General features: G+C 44.4%; 1 protein-coding gene across 1 annotated transcript in view; it reads left to right on the forward strand.

The window, feature by feature from the left end:
- The window catches only part of LOC134406774 (integrin alpha-X-like), a 41,068-nt gene that overhangs the window by 4,163 nt on the left and 18,190 nt on the right, over positions 1–18,715 (forward strand). The window contains exons 3-13 of the mRNA XM_063138339.1: positions 770–873; positions 3,300–3,364; positions 4,255–4,369; positions 6,567–6,697; positions 7,407–7,540; positions 7,709–7,859; positions 10,990–11,140; positions 12,256–12,329; positions 13,972–14,104; positions 15,763–15,911; positions 18,383–18,517. Coding sequence (XP_062994409.1) covers positions 770–873; positions 3,300–3,364; positions 4,255–4,369; positions 6,567–6,697; positions 7,407–7,540; positions 7,709–7,859; positions 10,990–11,140; positions 12,256–12,329; positions 13,972–14,104; positions 15,763–15,911; positions 18,383–18,517 — 1,342 coding nt within the window. The remainder of the gene's footprint in view (positions 1–769; positions 874–3,299; positions 3,365–4,254; positions 4,370–6,566; positions 6,698–7,406; positions 7,541–7,708; positions 7,860–10,989; positions 11,141–12,255; positions 12,330–13,971; positions 14,105–15,762; positions 15,912–18,382; positions 18,518–18,715) is intronic.

Consider the following 18,715-nt stretch of genomic DNA (forward strand, 5'->3'; position numbering starts at 1 on the left):
TAAACATGCCCAGTTCTTTCAGTCTCTCTTCATAGGGCTTTGTTTCCAGACCCTGCCTCTCTACTGAACGACTCTCTCCCAATTCTCCCGATGCTTTTCTGTATATCTGGACCTTTCTTCCAGGACCTCTTCTTTCTCAAACTTCACCTTTTCTGCAAAGCCTTTAGCTTAATCCCTTAAATGCAGCTGAAACAGGAATAACCACATTGGATCAGGTTCATTCTTTGTTTCTCTGGCCTCTCCCTTCATTTTGTTCCCTTTGTTCCCTTAGGTTACATCCTAGAGTCCTGGATGGAAAATTAGCCACAGTGGCTTATTTTTCTTCCCTGTGCTGCCTAATTAGCATAATTACCCTTGCTGGGCGCAGGCTGTCATGACATCCGAATCTGCGAAGGGTAGGTGCCTGGGGCGGTTTATAAGCCATCTAGCAACCCTAGACCAAGCTATGGGTTTCAGTATAGTATGTAAACTACTCCATCCATCTGCCATCACTGGGTCCAGATGTCACAACGTCCTGTGCCTTGTGAAGGTAATTATGCAAACTAGGTGGCTCATGGGGGGGGGGGGTTGGACTTGATGACCTTATAGGCCCCTTCCAACCCTACTATTCTATGATTCTATGACCAGTTCATGCGGGAAAGTGAAATAAGCCGCCATGGCTTATTTTCTCTCTGTGATTGTGCAGACCCAGTCATTGAAAACCACCATGTATGTTGATGGGCGTGGCACTATAGAAATGTTAATAATCTCTCTGTTCTCCATCCAACAGGGTGTTGGTTGGGGCTCCCCTCCAGAAAGGACAAGTGAACGAAACGGGTAAAATCTACCAGTGCGCCTATATTTCAGGTGGCTGTCGGGAGATTCACATCCAACGTAGGTATTAATCACCCCTATGTTTTCTACCTAGATAGTTGCTTCCAAGTGAAAAAGTACAGCTGGGAATCCAGGTTCTGCTCCTGCTTGGGGAGGGAAGAAGGAATGGGCTGGAGAGACTTGCAGTAGAGGCTAGTGGCTCCAATGCCAGCGGGGTGGTGAATCCGCTCCGGTTTTCAGTTAGAACCAGTCGGAATACTAAAGGAACTGTCCAAGACGTGGAGCCAAGACCTGCGAATTGCATGCAAAAGTCTCCGAAGTTTTCCAGTTTATAATCTGCTTTTATTGTGGAGTACTCCCATGTGTCCTGCTTTAATTGTGCTATAAAAGCAAAAGACTCGCCGTATTTTGATACTAGATTCCGAGCGTATCATCCGAGCGGCCACTGGGGCGCAGGAGCAGGATTTGATATGAATTTAACAAATGCTTACATCTGCGTAAGGTTTAAAGATGAAGACTTCAAAATTGGCACAGTAATAGATACTAAGGAGAGCTTTAAGCATACCAAATTTGAATCGGATTGGGTCATCCGTCGATTTGTTATGATTTTTTTACATTCTCCCCCCTTAAACCCACTTTCTGATATGCCAAGGACCTAGCTGCCCAGTAGCAACAACAGCAACAACGCTGACAGCTTAGCGCTGTAGGGATAATTCGAGGGAAACAGGTACGTGGGATGAAGCTATCACATAGTTGCACTGAATCGCCCCTTCGCCGTGGCTTGCTTTTGCTGGCAAAGATCCAAGCCTTTGGTTCACTAATTCCTCACTCACACAATCGCCGCAGTAGTTTGCTTTCTCCAGTCAGACTAGTTCCCTGAGTGTGTGATGTTCCTGTTTTTGTGGGGAGAAGGACAAAGAGGCTTAGTTCAGGATCGGAGAAGTGTAGGCAGCTGTCACCACTGAGTCACGCCTTTGCAGTCGCTTGCTTTTACCTGCAGAGATCCCATTGGCATGAATGGAAAGATTTTTTCTAAGTTGAATTGCCATGCAGGGGGGATTTTGGTGTTGGTGGTGGGTTACAGATGCAATCCCTGTTGAAAATTGCATTGTTCATGACAATTAACCTCAGTAAAAATAACAAAACCCTTCCGCTGGCCCTGATGGACACTTGGGGTTCTAGGGAACATGTCCTGGGAAACAGACTCTGGGCCAGGGGAAATCGTCTTTGGGCTCCTTCTTTGAGAAAGGAATTAGGTTTTTGCGAGAAAAGGGAAGTGGTAAGATTGGTTCCCCAAACAGTCTGGAAGAAAAGTTTAGTGGGTTAAGTTCAGGGGATGAATCTATGTAGGAGCAAGTTCTGGGCTTTTTCCACCGAGGGAGTTATGTAGAGCTTCATCCCACGTACCTGTTTCCCTCGAATTAACCCCTACAGCATAACACTGTCGTTGTTGTTGTTGCTAGCTAAATCGCACCCCGGGCGGCAGCGCTCCGAAGATCCTTTGCATACCAGGAAAGGGGTTAAAGGGGAGAAATGTAAAAAATCAACAGATGACCCAATCCAATTCAAATTTGGTATGCTTAAAGCTCTCCTTAATATCTATTACTGTGCCAAGTTTGATGCCTTTATCTTTAAAACTTACGCAGATGTAAGCATTTGTTTAATTGGTAGTTTAAACCTCTTGCGCCCCCAGTGGCCGCTCGGAAAACAACAAATGATTCACTCTTAAAGGGGTAGCAAAATAGGACGGGTCTTTTGGCTTTATAGCACAATTAAAGCAGGATGCATGGGAGTGCTTCACAGTCAAAGCAGATTATAAACTGGAAAACTTCGGAGTTCCTTTGCATGCAATTCGCAGTGATTTCACAGTATAACACTGGTGTAATGAAGGTTGTAGTCTAACAACGGGAGAGATGGATTAGTTGAATCCAGAATTCCTGGACTTTAGTTTATTCAGTTTGTAAATTCTTGGGGGAAGGGATGGTGGGTTGTTTGTTTGTTTTGTTTTCTGTAGGTATACGTTATGTTGACATGTGCCAAATACATTGGGGACACTATAAACCATCATCAATGACAGCTTCTTTTTTTGAGGTCACTGGTTTTTTTTGGAGCGCTCCTTCAGTGACTCCACCTTCTTATCACCATTATCACGAGTGGCTACTGCTCCTTATTCCCTTCTTCATCATTGCTACTATGCTCGCTTGACAGGCAGAGAGCCAAGGAACAAGCAGGCCACCGCAACGACTGCTGCTCCTTTTCACCACCACCATGGTCTGGGCCTAAGCGAGAGGCTGGAAAACAAGCAGGTTGCCATGGTGAAGAAGAGGAGCAACTCCAGGGTGTTCCTGCTGGGAAATGGGGCCTCAACAGATGCCCAACTGTGCTACCCTTGACGCCAATCCTGATTATTATTATTATTATTATTATTATTATTATTATTATTATTATTATTATTCAGCTTAGTGTGCATTTCTTACTCCTTTCAGGACCGGCAGATGCTGTTAATATGTCCCTTGGTTTGTCCTTGGTTGCCCAGAATTCTCAGGTCTTGGTAGGTATATACATAATCATGTTAATTATGTATGTAATTATTTAATTTAAAAATGTATGCCCTGCCCTGCCCTTAAGTATGAATAATTTCAAGCCAGCTAGGAATAAAAAAACCACTGCAGTAAAGCAATTGTTATATAAAATACCACGGGCTTCTTCAAATGAACGTTTTATAGCACGCTCATGACTGGCCACTCACGGACGTTTGCAGGTCATTCTGATGTCGCTGTCAGCCTCCTGTGAGTCTCTCGCTCCATTTCCCGGTTTCAGCTCTAAAAAATAAACTGAAGAAAATGCAACTTTTCTGGGATATATCTGTATTTGTTGGGTTTTCCTGCCATGTGCAGGCAAAGTTGCATTAAAAATGCCCACTAGAGGGCGCTGTCCCATTCAACTGCATTGAGCTTGTACAAGCCACGTGGTGGCTGCTGTCTTCCTCATGTAATTTACAGCTCATTGCAAATGCGGAAGAGAAGCAGGAATCAGAGCCATAGTAAAGGAACAGGATTTCCCCCATCCCCATATGAAGGAGCTCCATATTTAAAAGCAAGCATGGGAGAAAATCAAATTCAACTAATACTACACGAAGCATGGGGGGAGGGATGTCATGAAAGGGCAGCAAATTGTTATTAACTGAATTTGTTATTGTATTTTTACTGCCAGGGAGAGGCACTGATTTTTTTTTGTGGTTTTTTGCTTCCAGTAACAAAGCAACCTGGCCAGCTTGGGTACTATGTCCCTTGGGAGAGGGAGGGAGCCATTTGCTATTCTGCTCCAGGATGCAAAACGGCCTGACCCTGGCTTCAGTTTTGGAGCCCAGGTGCTGAGAGGTACATTTCCACCAGTGTTGCCCTTGCTAAGCCCCGTCCCTCCACTCTTGTTTCCTTTAAGGTGTGCGGCCCCACAGTTCACCGAGCCTGTGGGAAGAATATGTATGTGAATGGATATTGCTTTCTACTGAATCAGAATCTCCAGAAACTCCAGCACTTTCCAGAGACTTTGCCAGGTGAGATCTTGAGGCTACAGAGTGGGGTCAAACAGGAAGGAAGGAAGGAAGGAAGGAAGGAAGGAAGGAGACCGCTATATGGAATTTGGTGGTGCAAGAAACAGTATGGGGTAGGGTGACCATATGAAAAGGAGTACAGGGCTCCTGTATCTTTAACAGCTGCATAGGAAAGGGAATTTCAGCAGGTGTCATTTGTATGCATGCAGCACCTGGTGAAATTCCCCTCTTCATCACAACAGTTAAAGTGCAGGAGCTATACTAGAGTGACCAGATTTAAAAGAGGGCAGGGCACCTGCAGCTTTCACTGTGGTGATGAAGAGGAAATTTCACCAGGTTCTCCATATATACAAATGACACCTGCTGAAATTCCCTTTTGGCCACTCATGAAAGTTTGCAGGTCATTTACATGATATCGTCAATGACCAGGATGTCTCCCGTGGTATTCCCGGGAAAATCCGCCATGAAAAGAACCACTTTTAAAGTGGTAACATCCTGAAAAAAGTGGGATCTTCTGCTGCTAAATGGCACTGTCTCATTGAAGTGAACTGAAGGGAAGTATTCAATTCAGTTCAATTCAAACCTTGTGGCCCCTCTCCACCCATGTAATGCAGCCCATAACAATCGCGCCAAAAAAAGCAGGAAGCACAAAAGCCCTGGACAAACAATGTGATTCCCCTTAATGTAGAGATGCTCTAGGATTTAGGCATTGTTCTTGGACTCCTGTAATTTTACACATGCAGTACTTAGTATGAAACAGGGTACATGAGCTTTCTGACAAAATTTCAGCTTTAATTTTTCAAGGTTGCAGAGATGTGTGTAAACATACAGGTTGCTTTTCCAAACTGTTCCATTGTTTGGAGGATGGAGTTACTACAAGTGGAAATGGACAATAATTTTCTAAGAGTGAAAAACGGTTTGAGAAAGGCACCATTCCCCATGCTGTGCACACATATTTACCTTTCCCCCCTCTGCCTCTGGACTAGGCGTGGGCTACACATGGTCTGTGAGCCACATGTAGTCCTAGTGGGCCCCATTTCTCCGCTGAACCTTTTTTTTTTACTGTAAGGAAAGTGTGTGTGTGTGAGTTATTATGGAGACTTAGACCTTTAGCTTATTCTAAGCCATTGTAGCGGTTTGCCACTGAATTTCAGCAGCAAACTGGGACCGCCACCTTTTTTTTTCCTTTTTTAAAAAAGTGTTGGAGTAGTGGCAGTGGGTTGGGGGGAGAAATTGAGTCCTGGACCACCCAAAGTTGCAAACAGGTTTGGTAGGTTTTTGGAGCAATGAAAAACACAAAACCCTGTTTACTAGAAGCAAAAGGGAAATGGATGTAAGTATTATGAATCATGATTTGTCTTTTAAATCACCTTCAACCATGGCGTCTGTCTTCAACCATGGCTACTCCTGATATCTCCTCCCTTCATGATATATAGTCACATGCTCACACTTGTGTAGATTAGATTAGGCTCATGCATGTGTAGATTAGATGAGGTCCGCGGAGACCTATGAAGATGAATCCAGGTTTTAAAATGACCATTCTACTGTGAAATAAAATTTGATACAGATTTATATGGAAATGTGGCATAAAGAACAGAGGCTCAAATTTTAAGGCACATTGATTAACACACTGATTTCCCCCCACAACTGTTGAGAAGCAGTCTTTTGTCAGTTGGGTGATAAATGAATACATAAATAAATAAATAAATTGATGACTTTGAGCCTTGCTGCTATTAATTGGCTTGTTTCACTTCCAAAATGGTTCAGCAACTAATTCAGCGTCATCACACAGGGGAAAATCATGTTTCCTTACTGTCTCCACCCCTACTTTTGTCCCTCATTACTTCCTTTTTCTGCCCGGAGGGGAAAGAGGAGGTAAACAAAGACCAGGTGGCCCATTCAGGGGCCGTTTGTAGCATGCCGCTTTTCCCGCACACAGCGGGAGATTGTGGCACGTTCCATTTTTTTTTAAAAAAAAAGTCAGATTAAAAGGGGTCTATTTTGTGACGGAAAAATGAGTGGAAGTATCTGGAGGTGGACGTTGTCGTCTAAAGGGTGCTTGCACATCCGTAAGTGGGCAGTAGTGAGCGTGCGATAAACATGCTCGTCTGATGAACCTCATTATAAAAGGAGGCAACTTACAAATTGGTACCCACTTATATCTCTTTACATCCATGTCCCTCCCCCCCCCCCAATCCAGAATGCACTGTTCGGCCAACAGACATTGTGTTCTTGATTGATGGCTCGGGCAGCATCAGCGCACCAGACTTCGAAAGGATGAAGGTTTTTGTTTCTGAGATCATCAGGAGACTCTCCGGAAGAAACACACGGGTAATAGATTCTTTGGCAGTGCCATGCCGCATGTCAGCATTGCCCAATCCAATGATGTCCTGGGGAAACTTCGTGTCCTTTTCTGCTGTAAGGGTTGGATGGGCGGAAATGAAGCATCACTTGTCCCATGCCACTCAGAGAGGCCATTGACAACATTTTTCAATTATTAATACTATATGTTAATAGTACGCAATCTGTGCCCCTTGGTCCCTGCCTTTCCCTGGGGTATGGGGGGGGCTGCCTATATGTTGACTTTGCCCTGGGGTGTCTCAGAATCCACACTGCATTGGTTATATGATGCAGCCGACGATTCGGAGCCACCTCGGGACAAAGAGCCGAAGATCTGCAGCTGAAAAGTTGGGGCTTACCCTGACTTTTCTGCCATCTGACCATGCTTTGTGGCCGAACTGGGGCGGGAGCAGTCCTGGCAGAGGGCGACCGGTGATTGGTCATCGAAAGCCAGGAAGAGGGCGGGGGTGGGGGGCTCCAGAATCCAGAGGACTGCTGGAAACCCTGCACTCCCTCTTTGATCTGGTATATGGCAACTTCCTGTCCTCTTGTCATTTGATAGGCAAGAGCTGATGACTTCAGAGGAAGGCTGTTCCAAAAGAGCATATGTGTACCACCACCACCACCATGTTATTCTCCTCTCGAACTGGTGCATACACAGTACATTCCCCTAACACTGTTTTCCTCTTCTTTCTACCAGTTTGCCCTCATGCAGTTTTCAGATGAATTCAGAGAACACTTCAATTTCAACAGTCATGACCCAGCGCAGCTCGTAATGGATATTGACCAGATTCGTGGATGGACCCACACAGCCACAGCCATCAACAAAGTAGTGTATGTCCCTCAAAGCCACCCCCCACCCCCGGAACAGCCTGTCCCCCTCTTCTCTTCTTGCTGCCTTCCCTAAGTCTCTGTCTGTCTGTCTTTGTTCCTTAAGATTTTTGTGGTAATGTTTAAGCAATCAACTCACTATGTCACTTCGCCTTCCTTTTTCTTCTCAAGGAAAGAACTGTTCACATCACGTAAAGGATCCCGGATCGGGGCCACCAAGATTCTCATTGTGATAACGGATGGGGAGAAGACAGACAACACGCCATACAGCCAAGTGATACCAGAGGCCAACCGAATTGGGATCATCCGCTATGCTATCGGGGTGAGACTATTGCAAGGAGTTCCTTGGAAGAAAATTAGCTCGACTTGTTCAACGAACGTCATCAGCTCCATATTTGAGCCCTTTAAATCTCCTTCGGGAACAGTCTGCCTGCTTGGAGATATGTGGGTGGGTGGGTGTCTGCCCGCACAACATGCATGTAATTCCCTTTGGGGATTGAAGGCTGTCACTCAGTTCTGGGACTTTCTAAATCCCCTCCCCCCATTGTATAGATGATAAGTGTGAGGGCCAAATGGCAACATCACATTATTAAAGCGTTTTTAGCATTTTTACATGAGACATTTATCGTGCACTCATGATTGTTTACTCACGGAAGTTCATGGGTGCTGTTCATGATGTTGTCAACTTCCAGTGCCTCGCTCATAATATTTTAGGTTTATTCTGCCATTTTATAAATCGTTGAAATTGAAGTAACAACCCCAAACCACCAAAAACTACCGTCAGAGAGGTGGTATAATTCAAGAATCGCACAATACTGTAGAAATTTTGCTGTGCCATCTACTGGCTGTATAAATGAAACAGATACAATGTGCCCACAAAGGAACCTGGAAAAACAAGGGGGGACGTGCATGTACTGTGTCTATTGTAAACCAGCAAAGACTCTGGAAGACAAAACCCCGGTAAGGCTGCGGGATTTTCTTTAATATAGAGAAACCCATTGAAAGTATTTCTTAAATGGCTGTTTTTATTTTGAAGGAAAAGCAGCCCAGATCAATCCCGCACCAGTTTCCCGATGAAAATCATGTCTCCCTGCTATCTCCATTTGAAAGGAATGTTTACTGCAAACTGCACCTTTAGTGGCAAAGAGCATCAAAAGCTAGCAAATTTTCAGTAGGAAACTGGCACAGGGCTGTAATTCAGACTTGAGCTCCACAGTTCCTTTTTCTTCATAATAAATGTTGCCGATTTAATCATGCTTCCCCCCCCCCTTTTTTTCTTTTTTCAGTATAAATAACAGAATGTGTCACTTGGTCCTGAATGACATATCAATATCAGCCTTCCTCAACCTGGGGCGCTCCAGATGTGTTGGACTACAACTCCCAGAATGCCCCAGCCAGCTGGGGCATTCTGGGAGATGCAGTCCAACACATCTGGAGCGCCCCAGAAGGCTGCCTGTTAAAGGAATATCTGACCTTCCAAGAGGTGAAGCTGTAGGGATGTGTGAGTGGGCCATTAATTAGTAGTATTTGATTCACCTTCCTTTTTCAGTGATAATTGCTGGTACTCTCTTGGAGCTCCTTCAGACGGGAAAAAATCATGTTCCCTTACCATGGCTGTGCTTCCTGCTTCTCTTCTCCATTTGCAAAGAGCTGTAATTACAGGAGGAAGACATCAGCGACCACGTGGCCCATACAATTCAATGGAACAGTGCCCTCTTGTTTTTAGAAGGCAGGAAAACCCAACAAATATGATATATCTCAGAAGAGTCCGTTTTTCTGAGGTTTATTTTTTACCTCGAAAACTGGGGAATGGAGTGGGAGACGTGCAGGAGGCTGACAGCATCATCAAAATGAGCCGCTAACATCCATGAGTGGCCAGTCACCAGTATGCTCTAAAATGCTTGTTTAAAGAAGCTCTTGGTCACCGCTAGTGGTGACCAACCGGGATTGGTTCTTGTCCAAAGTGGATTGGCACCTTTATATTTGGACCCTTTTCTATTCAACATAGTGATGCTGGGAGATTTTTTTAAATGGAGGGAGGTGTTGTTGGAGAGTTTTCTAAGCCAAAGAAAGAACATTTTTTAGGGTGCCCAAAAAATCAGTGGCTGATTTTCCCCCTTCACCTGTAAGAATGCAAGGACTATTTTTCAGCCACCAAGAGTGTTGATGGGCTACCTAGCCCATGATGTGGTCTGGCAACATCATGGACCAGGTAGTACAAGCCTTAGTATTCAATAGATGTTGTCATTGTTTCGGTTTGACCTGTAAAATAAACACACTTTGTGTGTTCAAACCTTACCAATGTGGGCTCAGTCTAGGAAACCATACGCTCCTGATCTTTTCCTCAAAAACAGGAGTTGACTTTACTTTATAAATAACAGGATCTGAATATTTTGAGTGAAAAGGCAACATGAAAATAGCTCCATAGCAGCATAAATAACTCATATGCTCCCCTTTCCACAAACTTCTCATAATTTCCCCTCCATATCTCCCAACTGCCATTCTAAATGCCATAACTCCTCTTTTCCCTGCATCTCCATGGTAACCAGCTATATGCTTTGGCCCTGATCCACCACAATCCCATATTAGGAAATCCACAAACAAATCAGAACTGATTCAAATCCTGGGGGTGGGGATCTTTTAGCACAATCACTTTATTTGTGTATTAAAAATTGTTTGTTTGTTGCAGGACCTAATCTACACTACTTTTATACTGACTTTGAATTAGTTTTAACTGTCATGACTTTCCCCAGAGACACCTGAGAATTATAGTTCACAGAACTATGGTACCCAAGTATTCCTTGGAGCAAGCAAATGTCTGTTATACCAATTTAGGTTTGAACGAAAGATACATCCAAAGTTGCGCCACTATTTCTGCCGGGCAGAATGTTTACTGTGGGGATATTGAACAGAAATGCAATTGCTTTTTGCATGTACCACATTTGTTGCTACATGCAACTGCTGTGTGGCATATACTTGCAGAGTGTCATAGGACCTACAAGATTCAGAGCTTTTCTACATTAAGCAAAAAAACTGCATCCTTATTGGGGCTTTCTGCTTTTGGTTTCTTTGCGAGATTACAATGGGCTCCTTTACATGGCGAACATGTGGTTTGAATTCTAGGAAAGTCCATCCTTGGCAAATTCTATATGTTTCTGTGTATTTCAGTTTACAGCCACTAGATGGCGGTGTCATTATAGTGCACTATAGCGCTATGCTGACATTTCACACAGCCAGTAGATCAAAATAACGTCCCTTTTCACATTATCTCCAATATTTTTGAAAGTGGGATAAAAAGGGAAAAGCATGTGAGATGTCCTGGAGGTTGACAATGTTGTGTAAAGGACCTGCTAACTTCCATGAGTGAACAATCATAAGCACTGAATAAATTGCTCCTGTAGCAAAGCCCATAGTTTGTGATGTCATTACATTCTGTCTTTCTTTCCATGAAGGTTGGCACTGCTTTTTCAAGTAACAAAGCCATTCAGGAGCTGAAAGACATTGCCTCTGAGCCTGACACTGAGCACGTCTTCACAGTGTACAATTTTAATGCCCTCAATGGCATCCAGGATCAGCTGCAGGATAAAATCTTTGCCATTGAAGGTACTACCGGGGCTCTAAGAAAAGTAAACATATCAACTTTCTCTCTTGCTCTTTCTTCTCTCTCTACCTTTTTAGAATCATAGAATAGTGGAGTTAGAAGGGGCCTATAGGGCCATTGAGTCCAACCCCCTGCTCAATGCAGGAATCCACCTTAAAGCACCCCTGACAGATGTTTGTCCAGCTGCCTCTTGAAGGCATCTAGTGTGACAGAGCCCACAACCTCCCTAGGGAATTGGTTCCATTGTCATACTGCTCTAACAGTCAGGAAGTTTTTCCTGATGTCCAGCTGGAATCTGGCTTCCTGCAACTTTAGCCCATTATTCCGTGTCCTGCACTCTAGGAGGAACTTGAGGGTATTCCTACAAGCACTTTTACACTAGAAAAAAAAATATGTTTTAGCCCTTGACCGCATGTCACTGCAATCCACCATGCTGATCAGAGCCACCCGGCATGAGCGTTGAAAAGCCGTGCCGCCCTTTGCGATCTTGCTAGTGCTGCTGCCATCGTCCCTCATCTATTCTCAGTCCTTTCCACCTGGTAATCCTAAAAACCAACAACAAAGGACATCAGTGAGTGTCCCAAATGCTTTTGCAACTCCACCCCCCCCCCGCCCCCCGGCTTCTGTACTAGCGTGCAGGAGCAAATGTCCATTGCTGGAGACGTAGTGGGTGTGTAATTCGGTTTTCATTATTTAATTAATGACCTCCCTTTCGTGACACACTTGCAGTCCTCTCCCAGGACACTGATGTTCCCTCAGCATCTGACTGGCATGGAAATTCCCGTCAAAAATGGGTCGCACGTATTTATTTATTGATTACATTTCTATCCCACCCAATAGCTGACGCTTTCTGGGTGGTTCGCAACACATATGCTTTAAACATGCTCTCTTTGTCACCTCACATGTTTTGGAGCTGAGCACCACCAATTGGAACAGGTACTAGCACTAAACATTGGTGAAGCCTAATTCAGATTAACCCCCTGCACTAGACCGCAAACAAGCCTAGGCCAGAGTAACTACTAACAATGAAAAGAAGGGATTTTGTTGTAACTTCATTGTAACTTTTGTTGGGCGCTTTTCCTGTTTGCCTGTGTCTCATCCTTATTTCTCCCTCCAGGTACACAATCCCAGAGCAGCAGTTCCTTCCAGCTGGAAATGTCCCAGGAAGGATTCAGTGCCCTGCTGACCCCGGTGAGTCATTCTAACCCCTCAAAAAACATGTGGAAAACCCAATTTAATGCATTCCAAATCTAGGAACTTCCTACATTACCCGTGACCAGAATGATGCCAATGAAGTTTACAGAGATAGATTTGCTTAGGTTTGCATGATTCTGTCTATTCAAAAACTTTGAGATCTGTGTTGTGGAGGAAGGGAACCACCGAGAGTAATGGAAGGTGGTGAACAGGGCCGGTGCCAGACTATTTTGCGCCCTAGGCAAGGTGAGCTGCTTTCAATACCCCCCCCCCCCAAAAAAAATGCCAACTTTGATTTTTAAGAACAGATGTTTCCTGGAAAAAATAAGAAGCACAAAACTTGAAACTGCTAAATTTATTTTAAAGTGCAAGAAATACGTCATGCCAATTATAGCAAACAAATTGGAAAGGAACGTCTATGGGTCTAAAATGCATTATTTAATAGGAATATCACCTCCAAATCATCCCCCTCAACTCACACGTGTGTGCGCACACACACACTCAGCATCACTCACTCCAAACAAACACACGCATGAACACATGCATTCACTCAAAGACCCTATGCACCCCGTTCACCCATACATTCTCTTTCTTTCTCTATCTTCCGAGCGCGTTCCGGAAGTCCGAATGTGGAGCCGCCCCACCCCCACCCCAGCGTCCCTGGCTTCGCTTTGGCTGGGTGGGCGCAGGGTGCCATCTCGCCCGCCCAGGCCCAGAATCCTCAGGCCGGGCCGGCTCACAGCCAATGCGTGTGATTGCTGTGCTGTGCCCGGCGCTCCTCTTAGCTTGGCGCTCTAGGCAGCCGCCTGAGTGGCCTCTATGGTAGCACCGGCCCTGGTAGTGAAGGCGGTGAGAGGCATTTCTAAACTTTCCCCAGTGGCCAGACTGTGGTCTGATGGTTCATGATGCAGCAAGTTTGCTGGAACGAAGCAGGTCTCAGCCTGGTCTGTGTCTGAATGAGAGTCTGCTTGAGAACTTTACGGACTGCCACCATATGATAGGACGCCAGGATATAAATGAAATGAATAGCCAGAAGGCCCAGAGGCATGCTTTAAAAACAACCCAGAAAATATCCCCACAAGAAAGAGGCCCATCAGGGGCGCATTTGGTAGGGACATGAGAGAGGGCCTTTTTGGTGGCTGCTCCAAGGTGGTGGAATTCCCTCCCAAGGTAGGCTAGGTTTGCTCCCTCTCTGCTGCCCTTAATTTGTAAGTAGTCTACTAGGGTGACCATATGAAAAGGAGGACAGGGCTCCTGTATCTTTAACAGTTGCATTGAAATTGAAATGTCAGCAGGTGTCATTTGTATGCATGCATCATGTGATGAAGTTCCCAGCACAGTAAATAAATAAATAACCAGCAACTCTGCAGTTACATAGCATGCACAACACTGATTGTAACCATCCAATTTCAGAACCAAACAGGATGGGTCCTGTGAGCCAAAGGGAGCCAGGATAGGAAACTCAACAAGGGAGCCACTTTCTCCTTGGAATTAGAATGTATTGCAATGTTGAACTGCAACTGCAGGGGATGCTATGCTACAAGCCAGCATTTGCATTTTCCATTTTTAATCCTTTCTTATTGCTTCCTTTCATTTACATTTTCCTGCTTTGGGGCCTCCCTGTTTTGCCATGATTTAGGAAGGGACTTTCTTAGGAGCTGTGGGAGCCTACGACTGGTCCGGAGGGGTGTTTCTGTATCAGAACAGCAGCAGAAACTCACATTTCATTAATGTCTCTGGCACCGCTGAGGATATGAGCAACGCATATCTTGGTAAGTGTTAAAACCAAAAATTCCTCCATTATGGCACCACGTTCTGCCGCGATGTGTTTCCAAACTAGAGGCAGCTGCAAACTCTTGGCAAACCCCGTTCCCCTCTCCAGTAAGGGATTCATTCAGAAATTAAGATATTTATTCTAGAGCAGCCTTCCTCAACCTGGGGCGCTCCAGATGTGTTGGACTGCAACTCCCAGAATGCCCCAGCCAGCTGGCTGGGGCATTCTGGGAGATGCAGTCCAACACATCTGGAGTGCCCCAGGTAGAGGAAGGCTGTTCTAGACACTCTTTCATCCTGCATCTTTCTCCCTCTGCCCTTCTTGAATATGTAAGGTGTCTATATGAAAAGGAGGACAGGGCCCCTGTAACTTTAACAGTTGAATAGAAAAGGTAATTTCAGCAGGCGTCATTTGTACACATGCAGCACCTAGTGAAATCCCCTCTTCATCACAACAGTTAAAGCTACAGGAGCCCTGCCCTCTTTTGTATCTGTTGTGACGAAGAGGGGATTTCACCCGGTGCTGCATGCATACAAATGACACCTGCTGAAATTCCCTTTTCTGTACAGCTGTTAAAGATACAGGATCCCTATCCTCCTTTTCATACGGTCACCCACTTTGCAGCTAAATTTTACACCCAAAGAATCCAAATTCTGCATTTTGGAACAAATCCTGCAGCTTTAGGGTGACCATATGAACAGGAGGACAGGGCTGCAGGAGCTAAAGCTGCAGGAGCCCTGCCTAGTGTGACCAGATACAAAAGAGGTCTTCTACACAACTGTTAAAGAGACAGGAGCCCTGTCCTCCTTTCCATATGGTCATCCTAGAATATAGGAAGCTGCCATGTCAGCTCGGGCCATTCCCATCACCTGCTACCTGACCCTTTTAATTGGAAATTCAGGGATTGAACTTCTGCATGCAAAGCACATGTTCTGCCTTTGAGCTGTGGCTCCTTCCCTGCCCTGTTATTTCATATGGCCAAAGGCTTTGTCATAAGCATGCTACGTCAAGAACACCCCCAACTAGTCAGAGGGCCAGTGGGTAGAGTGTCAGACTAGGACCAGGAAAACTTTGCTTCAAATCTCTGCTCTTCTATGAAGGTTACTAGGTGAGCTTATAAGCCAGTCAAATTCGATTGCTTTTGGCTAATGGCCTTTTTCATAAAAAGCATACACCAACAGAAAAAGAGAAAAACAAGAAATACAGAAGTTAAACATAATGCATATCACACCTGTTATACAAAATAGAAAAAATAATTTGTCATAGATGATCCATAAGTGATATGGTATAAATCAGATATATTCAAATGCAGTCATCTCCTTTCCAATTGATGGCTATCTCTGCTATGTATTTCTATTTGGGGGGGCAGCTGTGGCAAACAGAGCTAAACGCCAGGCTAGAAACATAATCATTAGTAACAGTAATGTCAGCAGCTAGAGGTTTGAAAACCTTTACTATCCTGGATTTTCATGGGAGAGGTGAGCCTTCCTACAGTCCCTAGGAGAAACGGAAACTTCTCTTTCAGTCGGGACTCTACTACTACAGCCTTCTATATTAGCCCAACCGAACGCAACCAATCCTGCACTTCTAAATGGTGGCTGTCATCACGTGGCCTTTTCCGATCTCCTGCCTTTTCCTCCCCCCTCCCCACTTTAGGCTATTCTTCTCAGCCTGTCCAGCTCAACGGCAGAAGGGGCTTTGTGGTGGGAGCCCCCCGCTACGACTACGTTGGAAAAGTTGTTCTCTTCGAGAGTGACGCCTGGAGGGGAGGCTGGCTGCTGAAAGCGGAGGCTGTTGGAGAACAGGTATGGGCCAGGAGGAGGGAGCCACAGGTGGGACTGAGAGATTGCACAGAATGCATGGTGTGTGTAACGGACACACTCACAAAGAGGGAGAGAGAGAGAAGCCTATGCAAAATGCGGGCCCCAAAAGCCATGAACTGCAAGAACCCCAGTATGACATTTCTATTCCTAATAGCTTCCTGTATCTTTAACAGTTGTACAGAAAAGGGAATTTCAGCAGGTGTCATTGCTATGCATGCAGCACCTGGTGAAACTCCCTCTTCATCACAACCGTTAAAGCTGCAGGATTCCTGCTCTCTTGAGTAATAAAACCTCCTTGTCTTTGAGCTTTTCCCAGATAAGAAACGGAGCTTCCAGGCTTTTCATAATTGAGGATCAGCTTATTATTACTTTTAGCTGACAGGAAAGGAATTCAAAACAGAAGGAGCTAGTTTATGCACTTATGGTGCTAGAGTGTCAGCAACCACCTATCAATGCCTGTATCAGATTCACAGTGACCTGACACTCCCAGAGTCATTGGCAAGGCAATAAAACCATTAGGTTGATCATATAAACAGGAAGGCAATCAGATAAAGTAACAAAGGGGGAAGTTCTAAGATAGTAAATGTCTGATTTTACTGATTGCCTGTTAGCCACTCTGGGAACCTTTTTTTGTGGTGGGGGGGGAGTGGCATGAAAATACTTTAAAGGTGCAGTTTTATGCACAATTAGACATAAAAAGTCCTACAACTTCATGCTGGCTGGGTCATGGGTTATTTGAGGATTCCATCTTAAATAAATAAATAAATAAATAAATAAATAAATATACTAGAGATTTGTTTTAAGGATATAGACACAGGTTCTAGTTCCACACTTCTGTGGTTCTTGACCACAGGAGATTCATGAGAAGTGACTCATTGCAGGGTGGAATCTGAAACTCAAGAATACGAATATGATTAATGCTGGATGAGACCAAAGATCTTTCTAGTCTAGCATTCTGGTGATACGGTGGAGAACCAGCTGCCCACGGAAAACCCACCAAGTGGGGTATGAATGCAGTGGGACTATCCCACTCATGTTCCCCAGCAACTGGTATACAGAGGCATATTGCCTCTGATACTAGAGGTAATATAGAGCCATTAGGACTAATAGCCATTGATAGCCTTGTCCTCCATGAACACAGAGGAAGGCCAGGATCTCTTCTCGATCATCCCAGAGTGCAGGACACAGACTAAAGCAATCAAGTTACAGGAAGCCAGATCCTAGCTGGACATCAGGAAAAACTTCCTGACTGTTAGAGCAGTACGACAATGGAACCAATGACTTAGGGAGGTTGTGGGCTTTCCCACACTGGAGACATTCAAGAGGCAGCTGGACAGCCATCTGTCAGGGATGCTTTAAGGTAGATTCCTGCATTGAACAGGTGGTTGGACTCGATGGCCTTGTAGGCCCCTTCCAACTCTACTATTGTATGATTCTATGATAACTTGTCAAATCCCCTTTAAAGCCATCAAAATTGGGGGAAATCACTATATCTTGAGGTAGAGAGTTTTATAGTTTAGCTATGTGTTGTGTGATAAGTACTTTCTTTTATATGTCCTGAATCTCCCACCAATCAGCTTCATGAGATGACCCCTGGTCAGAGAAATCATTCTTTTGTCATAAGCACATGTCAAGGGATTTTGGAATGTTTTCATATGCATGTTGCTATAATCCTCAATCCTATTAAGAAGTTTGGATTTAGTAATGTTGAGCTTCATCGCATGTACCTGTTTCCCTCAAATTATCCCTATAGTGTAAAGTTGTTGTTGTTGTTGTTAGCTAAATCACACCCCGTGGTGTGGCGCTTCTAAGATCCTTTGCATACCAGGAAAAGAGTTTAAGGGGGGGGGATCTAAAAAATCATTAAAAATCAACACAATCTGATTCAAATTTGGTACACTGAAAACCCTTCTTGATATCTATTACTGTGCCAATTTTGATGTCTTTATCTTTAAAACTTATGCACCTGTAAGCATTTATTTAATTTGAAGTTTAAAAATCATCCTTCTGTGCCCCTAGTGGCCGCTCAGAGAAGGACAAGGAAGTATGTTAAAATTAGCCTTGGGGTTGTGGGGGAATAAGAAGAGTCACTCTTTCCATGATTCTATTTTCGGCGCTTCTTTTAGGGAAGCAGCAATCACAGCAGGATGCATCGGAGTGCTTCACAATAAAAGCACATTATAAAGCAGAAAGCATCGGAGTCCTTTGCAAGTAATTTGCAGTGAATGCGCAGTATAACACTGGTGTGATGAAGCTCATGGTTTAGGCACAGTTGATTTAGGAACAGAAATGTATCCTTAGGAATGGATCTTAATGGGACATAAATACATGAAGGAAAAATAAGTGAGTCCTGTTTAAGATCATGCAAAAAGTATATAAAGGAGATTCAAAACATGCAACGCGGGAGTTGCCTCACAGAGGACTGAGCTCATCTTAATTGTCTAATGCAACAGGTTGGTTCGTATTTTGGAGCAACAATATGCTCAGTGGACCTGGACCAAGACACAAACACAGACTTGGTTTTGGTTGGAGCCCCCATGTACTATGATGGTGTTGCAGGAGGAAGGGTTTACGTCTGTTATTTTAAGGTAAGAGAGAAGAAGGTAGGTGTGTGTGTGTGTGTGTGTGTGTGTGTGTGTGTGTGTGTGTGTGTGAATGATATATGGACTGCATCAATGCTTTCAAAGAGAAGGAAAATGCACACACACAGATGTTTTGTATGAGAATTTCGTTCACTTGCAAATGCACATTTGCACTAATGCGTGCTTGCACAAATCCTCCCCACA

Source organism: Elgaria multicarinata, chromosome 11 (assembly GCF_023053635.1).
Source record: "Elgaria multicarinata webbii isolate HBS135686 ecotype San Diego chromosome 11, rElgMul1.1.pri, whole genome shotgun sequence".
Taxonomy (NCBI): Eukaryota; Metazoa; Chordata; class Lepidosauria; order Squamata; family Anguidae; genus Elgaria; species Elgaria multicarinata.